The sequence below is a fragment of the Rhinopithecus roxellana genome, chromosome 3 (assembly GCF_007565055.1).
Source record: "Rhinopithecus roxellana isolate Shanxi Qingling chromosome 3, ASM756505v1, whole genome shotgun sequence".
Classification (NCBI taxonomy): Eukaryota; Metazoa; Chordata; class Mammalia; order Primates; family Cercopithecidae; genus Rhinopithecus; species Rhinopithecus roxellana.
The window spans coordinates 173497283-173520774 of NC_044551.1; the positions used below are offsets into that span (position 1 = coordinate 173497283).

The following is a 23492-nucleotide window of genomic DNA, read 5'->3' on the forward strand; positions in this document are numbered from 1 at the left end:
TTTGTCTGTTCTGAGTCCCTTGAGATTGCTAATGAATTTTATGGTTGATTTTGCTACTTACGCAAAAAACATCGTTTTTTTTTTAGGGATTGCATTAAATCTGTAGATAGTTTTGGGTGGTATGAACATCTTAATATTGAGTCTTGCAATCCACGAACACGAATTGTCTTTTCTATTCTTTGTGTCTGATTTTTTTCTGCAACAGTTTATACTTTTCAGTTAGTCATATTTTCTAGAAATTTAAAGAGAAGAAATTAATATATATGCAGACCCAAGTTTTCTTTTCTTTTTGTCTGAAGAACTTTAACATTTCTTTTAGTGAAGGTTTGAAAACTAGATCAGAGTCCTTGGAAGCCAAGTGAATGAAGTATATCAAGAAGATGGAAGTGCTCAACCTTGCTGAAAGGTGAAGAAATAGGAGGAATGAGAGTTGACCCTTAGATTTAAAAACTTGTAATGTGAAGTCTTTTCTGATGAAAACATGATTATTAGTCAAGGAATTCGCAAAGGAAATTCTCTTCAGTCATCCACTTATTATGAAATACGCATCCTTTTGGATCTCATGGATTTCTAAATTTGACCAAGAGGCAATTGTCAAAGTAGACATGAAGGTTCATTGCAGTGTTGTGTTTAATAGTAAAAAATGTAATGTTTGTTACTACTTGTATTGAGTAAGGAAATTATGGGATGAAGTGAACTGTAGCCCTTAAAAATGAAAATGTAGAACTACAATGATGTGGAAAGATGTTCATGACACATGGAAAAACCAGTTACTGAAGAGCATGTTTTAAACAGTTTTCACTTACATATATGCAGTTTTCAGTCTGTGTACCAAAATGGTCCAGTGGTTATCCCTAGGTGGCAGTATTTTGGTTGATTTTTCCTTTTTAAAAAAACTTCATTTGTATATTTTCTTTTGTGATGTGCCTGTGCAAGTCCTTTGCTCAGTTTTAAATTTAGTATGTGTGTGATTGTGATTTTTCCTTGATTTGAAGTGAGTTAAAAAAAGATTCTGTGTATATTGCCATTCTTTTCTTGCTCTGTGGGTTGCCTTTTTTCTTTTACATCTAGTTCCTTTGAAAGAATTAAGGTATATTGTATATTTTGCATGTCGCAAAACTAATCCACATATGTAGTCCAGTGATGCATCATCACGATAAATCAATTTTAAAACATTTTCAATCTCTGAATGTTTTTAATGAACAGAAATTATTTTAATATACTCTGATTTATTACATTGTTCTTTGTGGTTAGCAGTTGTGTATTGTTTAAAAAAGTTTTGCCTATTCCCAGGTCATGAAGATGTCCTATGGCTTCTTGTAAAAGCTTTACTGTTTTGTCTTTTACACAGATCTTCAGGCTATCTAGAATGGATTTTTTTGTGTTTCTTTGTATGCATGTGAGAGGGTAGGGCCCAACACATGTTAAGAATATCTACTTGATAGAGTCTTTTATTTAAAAGACCATTCTTTTCCCACTGCACTGAAGTGTGCCACCTTGGTGTTTAATCGGGTGAACTTATATGTGTGGATTTGTGTTTGAATGCTGTTTCGTTCCATTAATCAATTTGTCCACCTTTATGTCTGTATAACACTGTTTTAGTTACAGTAGCTGTATAATAGATCTTGATGTCTCATAGTATAAATTTTCTAGCTTCATTTTTCCAGATTGACTTGGTTCTTCTTGGCCCTTGATATTTCCATATAAATTTTAAAATCAGCTCTATTTTGGGGCGGGGGGATGGGGGACACAGTTGGGGAGAACAAGCCTGCTGAGATTTTGATTGGTATTGTTTTGAATTAATCGTCTCTTAATCTTTAAGGTAAGCTTTTGGCAGGTTTAGTTTTATTTTCTCAGTTTTCATTCAAATATTACGATCTGTCAAGTGGTAGCTACTATTATATTTCATTGCTTTATAATTTCTTAGGTAGGTTTTATGTTTGAATCTTGGATGAATCTGCTAAGTTACACATACAGAAAATGATTGTGATGTGGTATTGTATTTCTCTGGCTTTCGCTGATATTATTGATAGATGCTTTCATGTTTCTTTTTAAATGATTTATAGTAGAAGCAAGAATAAAAGTATTTTTCCAGTTTTATTATTTTTTTTCCCCTCTGAGCAGTGTTGTGTTGTAGGTGCATTGCATATGTTATTTTTTATTCCTGCAACATAGACAGTATTATCCCTATTTTATAAAAAGAGGGACCTGAACCCAAGAGAGTGGTCCAGTAACTTACCCTGAGTCACAGTTTGTAATTGGTAGGGCCTGGGATTTGCGTTGGGGATGGCTGGCTTAAGGGCCTCTTCTTTACACTTCAGCTGACTGACTTCCTCAGTAGTGCCATTCTTCATGACTGTGTATCTTTTGGCCGTTTTTCTGTTACTGCTTCTAAAGCACTTTCTTTTCTGGCTTCTTTAGTGAATGTAAAAAGCTTTGGTTTTAAAGCCATCTTCAAAGTGTGAAGCACTAGGAGCTTGTACGAGCACACTCTGCCCTTGTCTGCTTTCTCTGGGAGACTCTAGCAGACTTGTATCTATCCTTCTTTTAGATCTTTTTAAGCACTCAGATAATAAATAAATTTTCTTCTTTTATATAGTTAGCTGAATACTTTGGGAGAGGTAAGGATGACTGCCCCTCTGAAAGTAGACTTTGTTTCTTACCACTTGTTGTGAGGACCAGAATGGCGCTACATGTTTTTATTTGCTTCTATTTTGAATTCTTGCTCATTGTAGACAGTTTTGGAAAATGTGGGAAAGGAGTAAGTAGAAACCAAATTACCGCTTTTTCACTATGTTAAGTAATAGGAAGATTATGGTAACTGTAGCTAATGCTTATCATCAGTAAATATTTATTATACTTCTGTACTTAGGTAGTATACCGGAAATTATTCTAAGTGCTAAGGATACAGACTGAATAAAACAACCAAATATCTCTGCCCTGTGGAGGTTAAATTTGACTAAAGGAGCCTCTGTTAGTCTGTTCTCACACTGCTATAAAGAAATACCTGAGACTGGGTAATTTCTAAGGAAAAGACGTTTAGACGTTTAATTGGCTCATGGTTCTGCAGGCTATAGAGGAAGCATGGCAGCGTCTGCTTGGTTTCAGTTATGGCAGAAGGCAAAGGGGAAGTGGGCACTTCATGTGGCTGGAGCAGGAGGAAGAGAGAGAGTGGTGAGGTGCTACTTTTAAGCAATCAGATCTCGTGAGAACTCACTCACTCATGCCATGACAGCACCAAGGGGGACGGTGTTAAACCATGAGAAACCGCTCCCACGATTCAATCATCTCCCACCAGGCCTTACCTTCAACATTGGGGATTACAGTTTGACAAGAGGTTGGGGTGGGGACACAGATCCAAACTGTGTCAGAGCCCTGCTTGCGTGCCAGGATTATCTCTTAAAATTTTCTCACTCACTCTGCCAGGGAGGCCCTGTTTTCACCTTAGTTTTATGGATGAAGACGTAAGCACGGAGAGGTCAAGTGGAATGCAGCGCTGCTGGGCCTTTCAGTAAGAGTTTCTGTTTCCCCAGACCACAGCATATATATCTGGAGTCTTGGTGTGAATCTTTTACTTACTTTTTGAAGTTTTAACTTCAAAAATCACTTTTCCTTGCTGTTAAAAAGATATATGTCTACTTTAAGAAAAATTTAGGTAGGATAAGTAAGCAAAAATCAAATAAAAATTAGAGATAATACTGTAAGCACATGGTTGCTTTTGCAAATAAATAGTAAAATAAATTTTATTTGTAAAGATGAGATTGTACAGATATATTTTGACTTGCTTTTTTCTCACTTGAAATAATTTAAACCTTTTCCCCTATCATTGTTCTTCTAAAATAGTGTTTCCCTGACTTCAGGCAGTTGAGTACAAGCCTCACAAATTTTGACATGTCTGCATACCATTTGTTATTTTCCATTCTGACCGTGTTTTAAAAATCTGCTTTTTAAAGTAAATCAGAAGAGGGAACTGTAATCACTACTTGACTGGAAAATCAGTGGTGCTTACTGGCATAGATTAGTGTAAAAGTAAATACCATTAAAAAACCCCAACGTGGGCAACGTACTGAGATCTTGTCTCCATAAAAGAGAAACAAAACAATTAGCTAGGCACGGTGGCATGCACCTGTGGTCCCAGCTACTTGGGAGGCTAAGGCTGGAAGATTGCTTGAGCTCAGGAGACTGAGGCTATAGTGAACCGTGATCGTGCCACTGCACTATAGCCTAAGTGACAAGACTTTGTCTCAAAAAAACAAAACGACAAACCAAAAACCCATATGACATTTTAGCCAGATTTTTTTTTGTTTGTTTTTTACAGAAAATTGAACAGTAAGCCCGCTCTTTTTGTTAAAAACAGGTAATGGCAGATATTAGAGAGATGTGAAAGTATCTTTTGATGAAATTAGAATTGAAAGCAAACTGAAAAGGCAGTAGCTTTTGCAGCATGGGATTTATTATACTCTACTAACCTTTGCCAGGGTTTTTCAGGGGTTTTCAAAGTAAGAAATGAAATTTATATTTATACCTAATGTGTGTGTGGTAATTTTTATGTATATGCATATATGCATGTGATGCAGGATTTTTTCAGTGCTGCTTCGCCAGCTGGAGACCTTTGCAGCTGGCAGTGCCCCTGCCTGGGCCTCGCTCTGCCCCGGGCTTGCTGTTGGAGGTACCCTGCCCACTTGGCCTGGTGGGCTGCTCTTGGCGCCCTGGCCCTGATCCCGCACTCAGTCTGTGCCGGGGCCAGGTGTGCTGCAACCTGCTTCTGCCTTGGCCACCGGCCTCTAGACAAGGGGGAATGTGGTGGCACTTGAAACTTTTGGAGACACCAGCAACTGCCTGACCCCAAAGGAGGTGTTACAGCATGGCTGTAACACCACAACTCTGGCCCAGGTAACGGCGAGGTCTGGGGCCCCAGAAGGGTTGTAGCTCTTCTCTCCTTCCTGCAGCACTACCAACCAGTGGGGGTGGGGGGTGGGACGTGTTTCAGCCCATTTGTGTTACAGCTCATTTAATCCTGTCGTCCTGCTCTGGCCTGTGGCTCCTGGGCTGGCCTGGCCCCATGGCTGCTTCCTGTCATGCGGGGCTGCTGCCTGGCACCGGCAGAGGGCAGAGGGCTACAGTATTACAGCGTTTTTCCTACCCATGTTGGGTAGATTCTGAGTTCTTGTCCCGCATCCAAGAAGAATGAGGTTATGCTCACAACCGGAGGGTGAGCAGGGCGGAAAGTTTTATTGAGCGACGAAGCAGTTCTCAGCAGAGAGGGCACTCAAAATGGGCAGTCCACTACCCGAAGTTGGGTAGTCCCCCAGTGTGGCTGAGTTCAGGGTTTTTAATAGTCACAGAATGGGAGAGGTGTGGGCAGTAGGTAGCATTGGAAAAGGCAACGTTTGATTAAAAAGCATTATCCAGAAACAACCAATTGGGGAAGAGCTAGCAAACAGGAATAGAAATTCTCACTCCGGGTCGTGGGCTTCATCCATAACCAGCAGCCTTGTCTTCAGGCTTCAGGCTGTTTTTAGCTTGAAGGTGGGGTTTTGGCTGGGTGCGGTGGCTCATTCCTGTAATCCCAGCATTTTGGGAGGCAGAGGAGGGTGGATCACAAGGTCAGGAGTTCAAGACCAGCCTGACCAACATAGTGAAACTCCATCTCTACTAAAAATACAAAAATTAGTTGGGCATGGTGTGGTGGGCGTCTGTAATCCCAGCTACTTGGGAGGCTGAGGTAGGGAATTGTTTGAACCCGGGAGGCAGAGGTTGCAGTGAGCCAAGATCACGCCACAACACTCCAGCCTGGGCGACGGAGCAAGGCTCTGTCTCAAAAAAAAAAAAAAGGTGGGGTTTCACCACGGACCCGCCCCACCTGCCCCTAGGCATTTTGTCTGCCTCCTCCTGCTGTCACGTGTGTATGTGTTATGTCTATGTATTCAGGAAAATTGCCGCCATTTTTAATTGTAAGATTGATTATAAGAAACATCTCTATTTCAGAGATGTTAAAATGTGAAAAAAACATGTCTTAGAATTAATGAAGTAGAGGGTATTATATGTACTCTATTCTATTTCAGTTTTTTAAAAAATGCTGGTTATCCCTTAAGTTGATATTTTAAACTATAATGGATTGTAATCTCCAATTGGAAAAACATGGACTTAAAATTTAAAAATAAGAATCTTAATTTCTGCTTTACTTAAAAATCAGTAAAGATGAATTTTAAATGAAAATGTACAAAGTAAAATAAAACCTCTAGGTGTGGAAGAATATCTTTATGACGTTAGGAGAAAAAAGATTTCTTGAGTAAGATGACAGAAAGCATAAATAATAAAGGAAACAACTGACAAATTAAACTTCATTAAAATTTATTACTTCTGTTTATCAAAAGACACCATTAAGGGAATGAAAAGTTAAGCCACAGATTGGGAGAAGACCTTTGTAATAATATATTTGAGAAAGAGTTCATTCTAGAATATACATAGAATTTCTAGAAATCAGTAAGAAAAAGTCTAACTAAAAATTGGTTAAAAGCTTTGTTATCCAGTCTGGGTGTGGTAACTCAGCCTGTAATCCCAGCACTTTTGGGAGGCTGAGGCGGGCAGATCATTTGAGGCCAGGAGTTCGGGACCAGCCTGGCTAACATGACAAAACCCCATTTCTACTAAAAATACAAAATTAGCCGGGCATGGTGGTGCATACCTGTAGTCCCAGTTACTTGGGAGGCTGAGGCATGAGTATTGCTTGAACCATGGAGGCAGAGGTTGCAGTGAGCCGGAATTGTGCTGCTGCATTCCAGCCTGGTCAACAGAGTGAGACTCTGTCACACACACACACACACGCACGTGCCCACACGATTGGTGATGACAAAAAGGAAGAAAAACATTCTTCCACATTCTTCTACATTCATTCTTTCAGATTTTTTTAGTATCATTTCTTGTCATGTAATGTCAACAATGAAATACTTGTTAGAAATTTGAGTGGATAGGTTAATTAGAAGAGACCTTACTGTGCTATAATAATGTAACAGAAATTTCAACCAAACTCCCATTTAATAACAAATTCATACATAGCTGATTTAGAATTTATTAGTGGTTTACATTTTTATCATCTGGCAGAAAGAAAATAACTGGTATATTCCTATATTTTAGCATTTGTCCAGAGGGAGGAGATTTCCAGTCAAGCTGTTTGGTGGTGGTTGCATTAATGTATATGCACATATGGCCTTCTTCCTTCTGAATTGCCATGTTTGTTTGAGAGATAGGAACTGCTATTTTAGACAAACTTTTTCAAGATGAATGCTTATGGCTTTCTAGTGATTTTAATTCCCGGCAATGCGTTGGCAAGATTTAGGTTTTAGGAGCCCAGGTGTAGGTAACAAGAACAATGAAAAGGTATTTGGTTTGCCTTTGCCAGTCATTGTTCTATGTATTTATCTTTGGAATTTACAGCGAGTAGTAATTGGCGGAATATGTTTAGATTTTTCTACTTGGTGTAATCTTAAATATGTAATAGTCTCTTCCTGATTTCTAACTATATTTGGGGTTTTTTTCTGTGACCTATATCAGTTTTTACAAAAAGGTCCATGGAAAATTGAGAATAATATGTAATCTCTTACTGGATAGAAAGTTTGAGATATATTTAGTAAATCAAGCCCATCCTTCCCTCCCTCCCTTGTTTGTTTGTTTCTTTCTTTTTGGTCTCCTTCATCTGTCAAAGCTGGAAAGGTATTTAAAAAATAAAATCTCCAGCTTTCTCCTTTATGTACTGTTGCTTGGTGTGGTGACTTACCTGTAATCCCGGTGACTTGGGAAGCTGAGACAGGAGGATCACTTGAGCCTGGGAGTTTGAGATCAGCTTGGGCAACATAGCACATAGGAAGACCGTGTCTCTAAAAAATTTTAAAAAATTAGTTGGGTGTTGTGGTGTGAGCCTGTAGTCCTAGCTACTCAGGAGGCTGAGTTGTGAGGATTGCTTGAGCCTGGGAGTTCGAGATTGTAGTGAGCTATGATCATGCCTCTGTGCTTCAGCCTGGGTAACAAAATGGAACCCTGACTCTTAAGACGCACTCTTCTTTTTGAATTTTACTTTTCAGAGATTTAAAACTCAAATATTGCTCTACTTGCAATAAAAACCCTTGCTGTCCTTTTAATGTGAATTTTTTTGCTATGTTTTTGCTCATTTCTTTTAGCCTTTTTTGTACGAATTTGTTATTATGCTTACCTTTGTGTGTAGGGGGTCTCCTCAATTCAGCTTTGTTTTATTAAAACATTCTGGTTGCAGTCTATTAAATTGATTTCATGGGCCAAAACCAGCAGTTGGAAAACACCTAAGACACATTTTTTTCTGTATGGGAAAGTACATTGATTTCTGAGTAGAACAGGCTTAGGTCTGAATCCTGTGTCTCTCATTTACTAGCTGTATGACTCTTAACTGTTAGTTACTTAATGCAGAATTTGCAGCATTTTTAAAGCAGGAAATTGATTCCTCATATAATTCTCAAAGTACGGAATTTTCCAGTTGAAATATATTCCGTGTGTGTTCGTGGCCCCTACTGGCAAACATATATCACTGCTAAGAGCCTGTTGTACCTATACATAAACTAAGTGAAAATGAAGGCTAGGTCATTGGAACCAGCCTACCACTTCCATTGATTGGTATGCAAGAGAGAAGGGGGAATGTGCAGAAGAGATTCTAGAATTATTGAAATGCTATAAGAAAGAATGAATTCTAGGTGGTAGCTGAGATTCCATAGCAGATGCAGTATTGCTGTACTAAATTACCCAGTTGATGAAAACATCTTGACAAGTTTTCAAGTCACAATATTGTGCGATTTTTTGTTTGTTTGTTTTGGAATGATGATGCAGTGGGGTACATTTTCTCAGGTTTTGTTTGGTTTTATATAGAATTCAGTTTCAGATATGTAATTTACATCTGGGCTACCAAGAATGCATTCGTTTGACAGGGTGAAGATTTTTTGCACCGGGGTTGCCATGTTCGTGAAAAGGCACAGATAAAAAGGAAAGTTACTTTTGCTAAACTGTTTATCATATTAAAAAAACACACCATATGTATTTTCAGTTATTTTTAATTTTGTTTATTATTATTATTGCTTTTTTATAGAGATGAAGTTTTCTCTGTTGCCTGGGCTGGAATGCATTGGCATGATCTTAGCTTATTGAAGCCTCAAACTTCTGAGATTCTCTCACCTTAGCCTCCTGAGTAGTTAGGAGGCTTGGCAGTACCTGGAGACATGGGGTGGGGACTGACTTCCCATCTCTCTTCTACTTAATTCCTCATTCCTTTCCATGCTCCACCTTTCATGTTTCCAGCCATTCATTGTCCTTACCACTCTTAGAACCCAGACATGGGTTTGCAAGCTGGCTTTGTAACTACCAAACTCAGGGGATGCTGTACTGAGTCACTGCTCCCCCTTTCTTTATTCCCCTGAGGAAACCTACTCGCTTTAGTAACTCTTAGGTCCTTTCAAGATAGCAGTAAAAAGATTACATGGAGAGACCTTCATAAATAGTACCTTTGTTTCCTTGTTCTTCATCCCATTCAGGATTACTTATTGCTTTCACCACTCCAGTCCTGTTTTGGACTCTTGGACACACTGAGTTCCTCTCTACCTCATGGTCGATTTTTTAGATAGAGCCCCACCCTCCTGTCCCTCTCCCTCATTGTGGACCTTGGTGCTATGGGGTTTATAAGATTTTACTGAGAAAGCCAGGTTTTCCCCATAGGCAGCCATCTGGAGCCATCCTGTCAAAACCTCTGAAATTAGAAAAGCATAAGAAGATAACACAGGGGAAAAGTAGCATCTTCAAATCGGAGAGTGAAGTAATGTTTTTTGGAATACCCGTTATGCACTAAGCATTGTGTAGGGTAGTCTCCATCCCCACAACAACTCTGTGTGTTTGTATTTGTTCCCAGGGTAAAAGATCTTGCTCAAGCTCACACACACACATTGAGTGAGTGACCAAATCAGGAATCCAACTTCTCTTTGACTTCAAAGCCTTTGACTTTCATACTCTGTCATACTGCATCCCTGCTCAGAGCCAGTTTTGTGACCTGTAGAGCAGCTAGTGTTCAGTGGTGATTCTTATGTCATTACCTACATTGGTATTTTCAAATGGATTGTTTGGAAATACTGTATAAATAGTGCAAACATTTTAGGACTTGAAGAACATAAAGGAAAAATAGGGAAAATTTGAGAGAGGCTTATTCCCTAAAGACAGCAAACAGGATCTCGTAAACACTGATAACTTAAATAGATCTATAATAACCTTTTGAATAATACTATGAGACAAATGTTGTTTAAATTTAATACCCCAATATTACAATTTTAGGTTTTGGAAGGAATCTTAGAGAGATTGCTATCCATAAATGAGTTGTCTTTTCAGAGCACAACTAGCCCACTTCCCCTTCTCATTAAGTTTCCATTTAGCCATTAGGTGGGAGCTTCAAAAGGGAAAATCCAATCATGTATAATCTCTAGTTAATGGGCATCTATTGAGCGACTGGGTCACCAGAAAGAATAATTACACAGTACCTCTTTGTGCAGTAAACACAAAAATCAAAAGCTAATGCATTCCCAAGGCAAGCCAGATTGTTACTGGCTGACAGCATCCTCCTCTTCAGGGAGAAGGTTGGGGCACCCACCATGCTTGCTAGGGGAGATTGCAAAGCCTTTCCAGAAAAACAAGGCTTTCAAGGGAGGAAAGAGGAAGGCAGGGGGGCTTCCAAGGCTTTGCTACTTCTAATTGCGGATTCCCTGGGGTGCATTACTGAATAGCAGACCTTCTAGTAAATGTTTTGTGCAATCATCAGAAACTTCATGGGTCTTTGGAATTTGCCACAAGTGCAAAAACAGTGATGACTGAGGTTGAGCTTCAGCCTCACTCCCACAATTTAGCCTTTTTTCTAAGCACACCCAACCTTTGTAAATAATGACTTTATGCTTGCTTTTGTCTAACCACTAACTTTATTGATTTATGAAAGATGAGCACATCTCCCTTGACCCAAAATGGCGTGTGTTAGCCACAAAGCCAAATAGTTCTTGGGTTTGTATTGGTACACTCTAGTTTGGGTTTGCAAAATTATTTCTTGTAGTTATTTAGGATTTGCAAAACTTGGTATAATTCAAATAACCTGTTTTTCCCCCCTTAGAACACTTCAGTTATGGAAGATCAAAATGAAGATGAGTCCCCAAAGAAAAATACTCTTTGGCAGGTAGGAATGACGGCGCACAGATTAGACAGCAACTGACTTACTATAGATAGGATGCTCCCTCAGTTAATGTCCTCAGTGGAATCAAGAGCCAAGCATTTTTGTTTTCTTTTGTGCAGTTTTGCTAGTTTCAGAATCCACCCTAATTTATCTTTCTTCCATAGGGAATTGTCATTACAAATATGCTAAATAATTTTAGAGTTTCCACAAAGATCTGAAGTGGCTGTAGCCTAAAATGTGCTGTCTGTGGCCTCTGCCTAAGCCAAAGATGGACAGTGATGGCATCGTTTGTCACCAGAATTGCACCATGCCACACACCAGTATATACATGGATGGCCTTTTCTCCTTTTGCTCTCAACCTTTAGTCTTCTCTCCCATTTCCATTGGTTTGCCTTTTCCTTTTAAGCTCATCTCCTTCTCCCTTGGCTCTGTTTTAAGGTTTGCCAGTTTTCTTCCCAATTCCCCAGGTTGTGTGTGTGTGTGTGTGTGTGTGTGTGTGTGTGTGTGGTTGGGGGTTTGGGGAGCAAGCAGAGTTTCATGATTTGGTGTTTTATCAACCATGCTGGTACACATGGCTTTCCCCTTCATGAAGACAGGATTTAAAAGTAAAATCTAAATCTGAAGATACTAATGTAAAAATAAATTCTCTGGGTTCATTTGATATGAAACTAAAAAGATAGATTAGTTAGCAGGAACAAAGTGCACCCAACACATTTAAGAGGAAATGAAGCAAAGGAAAACAATGCTAGGAAGAGCTTGCTGGGCTGAGCACGTGGTTGGAAATAGCATATTGAAAATGTGCTATAGAATAGTGCACATGCCATTATTTTATCTTACATTGTGTACAGACTGAGTTTTGTACCCTCCTTCACGTTTATTATTTTGCAGCGGATGCTCTTCATTTACTATGATTTTTCAATTGGCAGTGGTTCTTCACACTTTAGCTTTAGTTTTTCTTTCATCTATCTTCCAGTCAACTAGTTAATAATTATACAAACACTCTAGGGAGGCTAGATGATTAGGAACTTGTCTGTAAATAAAATAACACTTTTGCTTATCAAATGAATTAATGGCTGTGAAAGTACTTTGTAAATTATAAAGCAGTACACAAGTGCAAGTTATCATTATATTTAACCTGTTATGAATCATTATTTTGGCAAGTTATTTGGAATAAAATATAGAAATAAAGGGGGAAGGAAAACACACACAGTTTTCTTAAGGCACTTTTGAGGTTTTGATGTATACCCTTTACTCTGTCATGGTTTGTTCTCCTTGTCATGAATTACTGTGATCATAATGTTTTGTAAAATCCTGGATCTTTCCTTTTGTTTCTTAATATTTCATAAGCATGTTCTGTTGTTACAAAAATATTACTCTTTCTTTTTTTTTTCTGATGGAGTCTTGCTCTACACCTCAGGCTGGAGTGCAGTGGCACGATCTCAGCTCACTATACCCTCCGCCTCCCAGGTTCAAGCATTTCTCCTGCCTCAGCCTCCTGTGTAGCTGGGGTTACAGGCATTTGCCGCTGTGGCTGGCTAATTCTTTTTGTATTTTTAGTAGAGACAGGGTTTCACCATGTTGGCCAGGCTCGTCTTGAACTCCTGGCCTTAAAGTGATACAGCTAACTTGGCCTCCCAAAGTGCTGGGATTACAGGCGTGAGCCACCATGCCTGGCCAAAATCTTACTTTATATGCTAATTTTAGTGGCTTACATTATAGCTCTTAATGGTGATGTGTTAGAATTTGTTTTAAACAGTTGCTTGTAATTGGGCAGTTATTTCTAACTTTTCTTTATTATATTGTGGTGGACATCCTTATGCTTAAAGCAACTTAGATGCCCCTTATTCTTGCCAATATTCGTCACAGCAAAGACTTTTCATCTCTGTTTTGAACTCTTATTTTTTGGATCTGTTAAGACACAAATGTCTTAGTATAAGCAATTTCAAAATCCTTGTTCAATGCTTCCCCCTAGTGGTATCTGGTGTCAGTGAGCTTTTCCTCACCCAAGATACAACGGAAGAAACATTCCTAGGCAATGGGGCCGTAAGATAAACTGAGTGGAAGATAGATGCCTTCCTATCTTATACCTCTAAATATGGACATGAGAACTTCAGACATGAAATTTATAAGATTTTTTGTCAAGGAAGACTGAAGACTCCTTTGGATGTTTACAAAGGATGTCTTCTCTGGGATGGGTTTAGTCTGCTTTAAGTTAGGGGACATACTGATAGGAAAAGCTCTTGGTTCATTCCATGTAAGACTCCTGAGATAAATTCCTAATGGAATTAATAGGTGTTTGTAATTCAACTCTTCAGTTCTTAGAATTATCTTTTGTGTTATTTTTTCTGGTATTATGTTTGAGGAGGCTATCAGAGGAGTGATCGACAGATGGTTTGACAAATGTTTGACAAAAGTATTGAGGTTATTTTGTTTAGACAGGGAGGTTGCTGCGCCTCATAGTAGTTGTGGTTTGAGTCTAGTGATTGAGATTATTTTTAATGTTACTGTCCAGATGCAGTGTATGTAGTTTCAGTTTTAAAACATATACTGATTCTATGTAAGGACTTGTAGGAAGATTGGATGAGAAATGCATTGTTAGTATAAGAGTCTGTGAGTTGTCCATAAACCACCTATGTAAGATGTAGAATTTTTCAGGTACACATGGTTTATTTACCTTGGGTCACTTTCTGGGAAGGTAATCTAAAGAAGGATGGGAAAGTCTAAAATGTTTTGCCAGATTAGTAGCCCTGGCAAAACAGTATGGAGGAGATTGAAACTGTTGGGTAAAATGAAGCTTTTTGGATTGAATTGCTTTCAGGTTTCAACACAGCATAGCTTGTCTTTGTTATATAGACCTGTGGTTCTCAACATGTGGTCCCTAAAGTGTAGTCTCTGGACCAGTGGCATCAGCATTGCTGGGAAACTTGTTAGAAATACAAATTCTTGGGCTCCTCTCCAGACCTCTAGGGTGGGACCCAGCGGTCTGTGTGTTTAACAACCCCTCCTGTTATTCTGATGCTAGCTCAAGTTTGAGAACCATTAGCATAGATGTATGTAGCATTAACTTTCAACTTTGAGGAAGTAAAGCAAACTGTTAATAAACAATCAGTTGCCACTTTGCCAAGTTGAGCAGTTTCTCTATGATGGTTATCTCCAGCATCAGTTATCTTTAGAGACTATAATTCCTATATATCCTGTGTATAGAGAGATACCCAGTATATATCTTTGGAGCATCATTTTATAATAAGCATTCGAAAATGATGATTTAAGGTGCCTTTTAGAAATAGCTATCACTTTGGCATTTCCTGTAGTGACTAATTTGAGGACACAGACCCTGAATACATTTTAAATTCCTGAATGAATTAATGATGGAATGAGTTTGGCTTTAGGGTATAAGTGTCATTTTAAGATTAAATACACAGGGTGAAAAATATTTCTATGAAACATTAATTAGGTTTTTTTCCTTGTTAAACTAATTATTTTTTTGTTTTTCTAAAATAGATAAGTAATGGAACATCATCTGTGATCGTCTCCAGAAAGAGGCCATCAGAAGGAAACTATCAAAAAGAAAAAGACTTGTGTATTAAATATTTTGACCAGTGGTCTGAATCAGATCAAGTGGAATTTGTGGAACATCTTATTTCACGAATGTGTCATTATCAGCATGGACATATTAACTCTTACCTGAAGCCCATGTTGCAGCGGGACTTTATTACCGCTTTACCAGGTAACTGTACTTGTCTTTTCAAAAGCTGAGCAATCGAAGAATGCCCGGCCCAAGGATCTAGGTGGATATTTATGAAATGATTGAATGAGTACTGTGTGAGGCAGCATTTCTTTGGGACACATACTTTAATGTATGGAACCTGAGGAAGTATAATTTAGTATCTATCTAGGAAATATAGGCAGTATCTTTAACAGTGTTCATTATTGGCTGGGCATGGTGGCTCATGCCTGTAATCCCACTTTGGGAGGCCAAGGCGGGTGGATCACCTGAGGTCAGAAGTTCGAGACCAGCCTGGCCAACATGGTGAAACCCCATCTCTACTAAAAGTACAAAAATTAGCCAGGGGTGGGTGGATGCCTGTAATCCCAGCTACTCAGGAGGTGAGGCAGGAGCATAGCTTGAACCCGGGAGGTGGAGGTTGCAGTGAGCCAACATCGCGCCACTGCACTCCAGCCTAGGTGACAAGAGTGAGGCTCTGTCTCAAAAAAAAAAAAAAAAAAGTGTTCATTATTGGTTCACCCTGTTGCTTCATTTGGTTTGTTGAATGAGTTAATGATATGCTTTTTATTTTGATGTAGTTTAGAGTCTGCACTTTGCCTTTGTATGTAATTTTAGAAAACATGGTGCTCTTCCCTTCAAACATAGTTTGTATGTTTGGGAAGTGTCCCAAAGTTTAGGACATTCATTTGTATCTGAAGTGGCACTTAAGGAATGGCAAAAATATATTGGGAAAACTGGTAACATGTCTTCATTATATTTCTCAAAACCTGTTTCTGCATCCTCTCCCTCACTACTGTCTTCCCATATGTCTCATACACACATAGGTGTGTACACACACACACACAAACACACACACACACACACCTGATTAAATTTACTTTGATTTTTAAAAGTAGACTTTATATTTTTAGAGCAGGTTGAGGTTCAGCGCAAAATTGCAGGGAGAATGCAGAGAATTCCCGTATTCACATACCCGTCCCCTCAGCCTGCCCCACTATGGGCATTGCACAGCTGAGCAGCACATTTGTTACAATTCATGAACCTGCGCTGACACATCGTTATTACCCCAAAGTCATAGGTTACGTTAGGGTTTACTCTTGCTGTTACTCATTTTGTGGGTTTGGTCAAATGTATAATGATATACATCTACCTTAAGAGTATCCTACAGAATGGTTTCACTGTGCTCTACCTATTTATTTCCCTTTTTAAAAAAATAATTTAAAATGTGCTGTATTCTGTACCACGTTTTTATTTTTCTCAATGAAGTGGCACCTTGCTATGTGGGCCAGGCTGGCCTTGAGCTCCTGGGCTCAAGTGATCCTCCTGCCTCAGCCTCCTGAGTAGCTGGTACTGCAGGCATGCACCACTGTGCCGAACTTCCCTTTGAATATGATTAATCATGAATTTTTTTCTGTTTCTATATTGTTTTTTTAAAAATTTTCAATTTAGATTTGGCTAGGTAAGATATAGAGATTTCACTCCTGTAGAGAATGCTGGCCAGAATGTTTTCCTCTGATGTGGCCAGTGTAATGTGTGGTTAAAATTGCCACGTCAAAATAAGCCTAGAAGTAGCCAGGGATGAGCCCAGTACCATTGCCACAACCCTAGCTCTTGTCAGAGCTACAGGATAGCTTCTTAAAGAGTAGCTCCTCCCTTAGCCTGTCTGTGATTTACAGAACATCAGAACTCCGTGTTCTAAGTCCTTCCACAGCAAACAGAAGCCTAGGGCTGCACGTTGACAAACCAGCTTCTGATTTCTAATCTCTCTTCCGAAACTTGTGAGTTTACCTTCTGCAGTGGGAGTTTTAAGGATATTTGAGTGTTAGCTTAGAAAAATTTGACACTGCTGTTCTTTTTATGCTGAAATGTAGCATGACTTGCTCATTTCTTCCATTAGAATCTCTAGAAAAGCAAAACATGAATCCTCTGTTTCTAGAATCATACTATTTAATTGCTTAAGGGGAGCTTAGCCATCACTGAGTCCTGTTTTTTATTGTGTAGATTAGGAAACCAAAGAGAAATTAATTGGGTGAGATGCCCAGAGTCACACATCTTGATTATAGTGGTGGTGGTGTGAATGATTATAGGGGTTGGTTCAAAAATTAGTACAAAGGCTAAGGAAAATTCCTTAAATTGGCCCCATGTACTGAATGTAAGGATTACAACTCAATTCAATAATTCTCACTTCTAATTATGAGGGAGGGATCCAGGGTGGAGAAGGAGACATGCTTTTGATTGTATGAGAAAGAATTACAGGTGAGTGGAAGTAAGATGAGGCATGTACACATGATGAAGCTTCTCTATATGTACAGAACTCAAACTCAGAAACCTATGGAATGAGGCTGCATCTCACACCAAGAAAAGACAGAGTCGTTTTTTAGGTTGGTGATTGTATTTATCCCTCATAAGTGATTTTAAATGATGAGAGGATACCCTCATTTTTTTCAAGCAATTCAATTTATTGTTTGTTTTCCACCGTTTTGGTTTTATTTTCTTCCCTGTAATTTGCTTCTCAAGCGTTTTTGAGTGCCAGGGAACTCACCTTATATTTGCAGAGTAACCACAAGGTGGCACTGTTGAAGTTCTCTTGATTTTTGGAGTATAGTTCAGAGGCAACCCCATCTCTTAGGGAGTATACAGCCTTGGAGAAGAAGCAGACCAGATGAACATGTGTTATGTATATAAATATGGTTAGTATAATTGCATACAATTCAGTTTTCATTACAGCGAATGTTAAGGCATTGTCCATATCTCTGTTAAAGTGGAATTTTGTGGTATTGAATATTACATGAAATGAATGGACCATTGGCTGGGACATGGAAATGCTTTAGTTAAAATGCTATTTGTTTTAACAGGACTTGATCTGAACATATATACATATGTCAGTATATATCATGCATATGAATCTAATAGCTGAGGACAAGCTGGCCAAGTTGATTGTGTTAGTTAGTATCTAGTAGACCTAGATTAAGCATGGCATTAGTTCCTTAACACAGACTCTGCCTTAAGAGCATCACAGGAGAAACAGGTCCATGTTCATGTTCATACTTAGATTTAATAATGTGTGGAGCAACTTATCAATCATTATACTAGTTTGGTGTTTCATTTTTACTGTACATCATCTTGAGTTTGAGTTTTTACACTGTTGAAATTGACAGTCAACTTACGACTTCATTTGGTTGTGAAAACCATTAATTCTATAAAAATTATCTATAATTTTAGCTTTTAAATTCTTGCTGTGAGTATCATACCTGTCAGTATAGGGAAAATGGAAAATGTTTGTGGTCTCTGGCTCCTTTTGGCTCAGTGGAAAAAGTGATAATTATGATATGCCTTTCTAAAAATCATAGTAAATGTTTAGTCTGCAATGTCAATTTCTGCAGGCTGAGTTTGTGGTTTGTAAAGAATGGTTGTTAATGGGAAAATTCATACCATGTAAAGTAGAGACAGATTGTACTTCAAAAAGGATGATAAGCATTGGTGATCTGTTTGTTGAGGTGTCTAAGCAATTAGGAGTTTTGAAACACTTGGCTTTCTGGCCCTGGTTTATTCAATTGTCTTATCCCCAAGAAAGGATGATGAGCCATATTATGGACCATAAATGTGACAGAGATTAGGTGAAAGGTCCTAGGAGATGTGGAAGAACCAGAGCATAGATGAAGCTTTAGGTTGGGTACACGGCCAGAGCAGCGTGACAGGAGAAAGTATGGGTGCTGGAGTCACACAGGCCCTTGGTTTGAATACTAGCCCTTACACTCTACAGCTGTGTGGTCCCACTTTTTGGAGCCTCAGTTTCCTCATCTGTGTGGGAATAATAGTAATACTTTATGGGTATTGTGTGAGGATTAATGATGATACGTTATAGTATGCCTGGCATCTATTGGGTATTCTGAGGATGGCAGCTTAGAAAAACGCCCAGAGAGGCAGGAAACACCTGCTTCTCCAGAGGTAGTGAGATTTATTGCTAGGACGTTTTAATTATTCACCCACTGATTTCCGAATTGATTCATCCTGACATCATATAGGTGTGTGTCACTTTGTTGATTTGCTTCCTGGGTGTTTTATGGAAAAAGATGTTAGACTTTGTGACCTGAGCCGCTTATCACTTCATTTCTGTCTGAAACCTTATGTTGGTGTTTTCCAAGTGGAAGGCATCCGTTGAGGGACTGTTGCTGTTAGTAATTGGCATTGTTTTCTTTTAAAACGTTTAGAACTTCAGATTTTACAACTAGATTTGTGACTAGGGAGGGGGAAGGGATAGTAGGGTGGGTGGGAAAGGAAGTTTCTTTGCAGCTGCTCTTTGAAATGCATTTCTAAAATAATAAAAGTTTCTGTAATTGTATGATCTAAGCAGCTGTGTTAAAACTGGCTGTAGTCAAGGGCATTGAATTGACATTTGAGTTTCATTTTGATACAGTGTTATTTACATATTGAGCTTTGAAATTTGTGCCTTTTAATTGTTTTAACTTATTATTGAAGTTTTTCCAGACTTTCATCTGGTTCCTGTAATTAGCAACAGCAGCATGTCTTCAGCACTGTGTGCAAAGTGTTATGGCCTCAATTTTCTGAAGCTGTAATGTGTCCTCTTGTTGCCTTAGGAAAAGGGGGTGGTGGTGGGAGATGGGGGAGTCTCAGCATGATAGAGTAATGAGAGCCAGACATAGTACTTCAGAAAATGCTTAAATACCTCAAAGCACTTTTTAGCTCAGGCAAATGGACCACCTTATTCAGTAACCTCTTTGTCCTGAATAGGCTTGAAACCAGAAAGTTACATGGTCTGCATGGCTCCTGAGGGTGGCCACTCTAAGGTACCTGAATAGAGATTGTTTGATTCCTGTTCTTCTCAAAACATTTAAGGGGCCATGAGACTTACACCAAAAAAATAGAGGTAGGGGGCTTAGCTTTTTGCTAGAGGGGATGCATAATATTTTTTCTGCAGAAAGTAGCAAGAAGAATGTTGTGTAGTGGCCTTGTCCATTAATATCCGTTGAGATGATTTGGGGGAGAGGAGAACAAAGACTGACATTTCTTGAGTAAACTTCTCATTTACCCAGCTCCTTACATATGCTGTCTTACTAACTTTCCCGACAAGACTGGGAGATTCCCTCCATGTAAAATGAGGGTATTTAGAGTACCTATCTCAGAAGGTTATTGCAAATATTATATAATGTAATTTATTTCAGACATTTCATATCATTCTGATATTGTGGAAGACTGAGATCCTAAAAGGAAAACTGATTTGCTTAAGGTCACCCAACTAGCAGATGACAGAACTGAGATTCAACCTAGTTTATCTGACTTTCAGGCAGTGTATTTTCCACAAGACTAAAACATGCTGCCTTATAGAGGGAGGAAGTGCATTTAAAGTATTAGACAAAGGAAACAGGTCAAATCTCATAGATATCACTGAGATGTTGCTTAATTGGACTGATGGCATTTGAAAGAGGAAGAAATAAGTATTAATAAGGGATTTATTTCTGTAAAAACTCATTGATAGCCTAGTTGTGAGCAATTGATGGGGGAATCAAAGAGGACTAAAAGGGATATCATTGCTGTAAACCAATAGTTCCCAATATTTCAGTGTTATCTAGTGGCACTTCTTAAAAATACATATTCCTGGCTGGGCACGGTGGCTCACGCCTGTAATCCAAGCACTTCCGGAGGCCGAGTTGGGTGGATTATGAGGTCAGGAGATCGAGACCATCCTGGCCAACATGATGAAACCCCGTCTGTACTGAAAATACAAAAATTAGCTGGGCGTGGTGGTGTGCGTCTGTAGTCCCAGCTACTTGGGAGGCTGAGGCAGGAGAATCGCTTGAACCCAGGGGGTGGAGCTGAGATGGCACCACTGTACTCCATCCTGGTAACAGAGTGAGAATCCGTGTCCAAAAAAAAAATACAGATTCCTGGGCCTTACCATCTAGAGGTTCTGATTTAGTAGGTCAGGAGAAGATTGGGGGAATATTTTTTTGTTGCTGTTGTTTTAAAAATCAGTAACCCTGAGTTGAGTAAGGTACAACCACACAGACTCATAAGACCCCCCAGATAGGTGGAAGGTTTGGGTGCTGCTTTACCATCACAGATGATGGGGATGTTGCAGCCTTTGAGGTTTGAAAAGGCAAGTACCTAATGCATTCTTTTTATTTTTTATATTGTTTTTAAAAGACAGAGTCTTGCACTGTCACCCAGGCTAGAGTGCAGTGGCGTGATCTCCATTTACTGCAACCTCCATCTCCTAGGTTCAAGTGATTCTCATGCCTCATCCTCCCAAGTAGCTGGGATTACAGGCGTGTACCACTATGGCTAATCTTTGTATATTTAGTAGAGATGGAGTTTTGCCTTGTTGGCCAGACCAGCCTCAAACTCCTGGACTCAAGCGATCTGCCCATCTTGGCCTCCCAAAGTTCTGGGATTACAGGTGTGAGCCACCATGCAGCCCCTAATGCATCCTTGTCTTGCTGTTTGTTTCACCTCTCAGAGAGCAGAGAGTTCTAGAGGGGAATTAATTAGAGATGTGTTTATAACCACTTAGGAGGATTTGGGGTTAATGATGTGAAGTATTATAAACCTTTAAAAGTGGCTATGTTCTTAGCCTGGGCAACATAGTGAGACCCTGTCTTTACTAAAAAAAGTTGCCTGGCATGGTAATGCACACTTGTAGTCCCAGCTACTAGGGAGGCTGAGGCAGGAAGATCACTTGGTTCTGGAAGGTCAAGGCTGTAATGAGCCATGATCATGTTACTGCACTCCAGTCTGGGCGATAAAGCAAGATGCTGTAATTAGCTGTGTTCTAATATTAAGTGTAGAAACCAGAAAAGGAAGATAGATAAGTACTCCAGCATTAGAAAGATTGAAAGAGCCAAGTCTGTTAGTCCACGGCTAGAGACTGAATGAAAATGTTTAGAGGGCTGACAGATTCTGCAGTTTGAAATTCTGATGAATAATTTGTCAATCCTAGTGATGGAAAGACACAAGTAGAACTCCACGTGATTATCCTTGGATTTCCCTGATTTTAAGTAAACATGGAAGATGGAAGAAAGGCAGCCAGGTGCAGTGGCTCACACCTGTAATCTCAGCTCTTTGAAGGCCAAGGCAGGAGGATTGCTTGAGCCCAGGAGTTTTGAGACCATCCTGGGCAACATAGTGAGACCTCATCTCTACAAATGATAAAAAAAAATTAGCTGGGTGTGGGGGCATGTGCCTGTAGTCCTAGTTACTTGGGAGGTTGAGGTGGGAGGATTGCTTGAACCCAGGAGTTTGAGGTGGCAGTGAGCCATGATTGTGCCACTGTACTCCAACTTGGGTGGTAGAGTGAGTCCCTGTGAAACCTTTGAAAATGGTACCAAGAGGACCAAACCCCAAATACTATAAAATTGGCCAAAATGTTGAAGTAAATTGAAAGAGTTGAAAACAAAATAATTAACTATTTGGAGCAAGATTATAAAGAATGAAGGGATAATGTGCTTAGAATAGATGGTATAGTGATAATAGAAAGAAACAACATATTTTCACTCCCATTAACCTAATTACACCCCCCCAACCCAAGAATAATGGCTTTAAAGCAAAGGTTAGCAAAGTTGTATTTGAAAAGATGTGAAGATATTTAGGAATCACATAGTTCGTGTAAACAAGTAGGCCTAAATACATTGTATGCCTGAATAGTGGCAAAACCTGTGGTGGTGATTTTTCAAATTGTAGAACATTGTGAAGTAATTGAAAACCAGTATGCAGAACTATTGGGTACGGTTGTGCCCTGTACAGCTTGTACAGTTGCACATGGTAGTCTTGCATGATAGCACCAGAGATGACTGATGAACAGAATTCCTGGTTTTAAGAACTGGAGAAGGTGTTTTGGGGGGATTTAGCTATGAAATTAGATGTTGTACTTTAGCAGAATTCTTAGATGAGTTTCAAAGGCTAATTAGCCTCTGAAAAGATTGTGTATGGTTGTGTAAACCTAGAAGGATGTATACAGAATGTGAAAAGTTGTTCCCATCTCTGGGAAATGAGGTTTAGGGATTTAAAAAATTTTGCTCATCTACACTTTATAAATTTTCTATAATGAATGTGAACTAGATATGTTTAAAAGGGATACCAAGCATCTAGTGTCAACATGTACGTGAAAAATTGCAGTATAACTTCATGTAGCAAACCCCAGCATGGGAACATGAAAGCAGCCATACCAAACTCACCTTATTTCCTTTTTGGATAAAGTTACCAGGCTAGTAGGTAGGTCTGAAGAATGAAGTAAATAGATGGTAGTATCATCATAGGCCGGTTTTTCCAAATACCCTGAGGACAGAATAGAGAGACATGGGCTGGGCAGTGGCACATATAGATGACTACAGACCGGATGGCTCAGTGTGGGTGCCCTGGGCATATTGATGAGTTCATCAGTGTTAGCTTGGAGGGAAATACTATAATAATAGCTAGTGTCATGGGTGCTGTCCTTGGTTCTGACCCATTTAGCATGTTTGCCAACATGGTTTGACATGTTTGCCTTAGTACTTTAGCCCATCATGCAGGTCTGGTGTGGAATACCCACTC

At 39.3% G+C, this 23492-nt stretch overlaps 1 protein-coding gene across 5 annotated transcripts in view; it reads left to right on the forward strand.

Annotated features, from left to right (window-relative positions):
• Positions 1-23492, forward strand: part of FBXW11 (F-box and WD repeat domain containing 11) — a 147102-nt gene that overhangs the window by 78595 nt on the left and 45015 nt on the right. For 3 of the 5 annotated variants that reach the window (XM_010373310.1, XM_010373311.2, XM_030927200.1), the window contains 2 exons: positions 11159-11221; positions 14720-14945. In XM_010373310.1, the coding sequence (XP_010371612.1) occupies positions 11159-11221; positions 14720-14945 (289 nt within the window). The remainder of the gene's footprint in view (positions 1-11158; positions 11222-14719; positions 14946-23492) is intronic. The other 2 variants (XM_010373312.1, XM_010373313.2) reach the window with 1 other exon arrangement.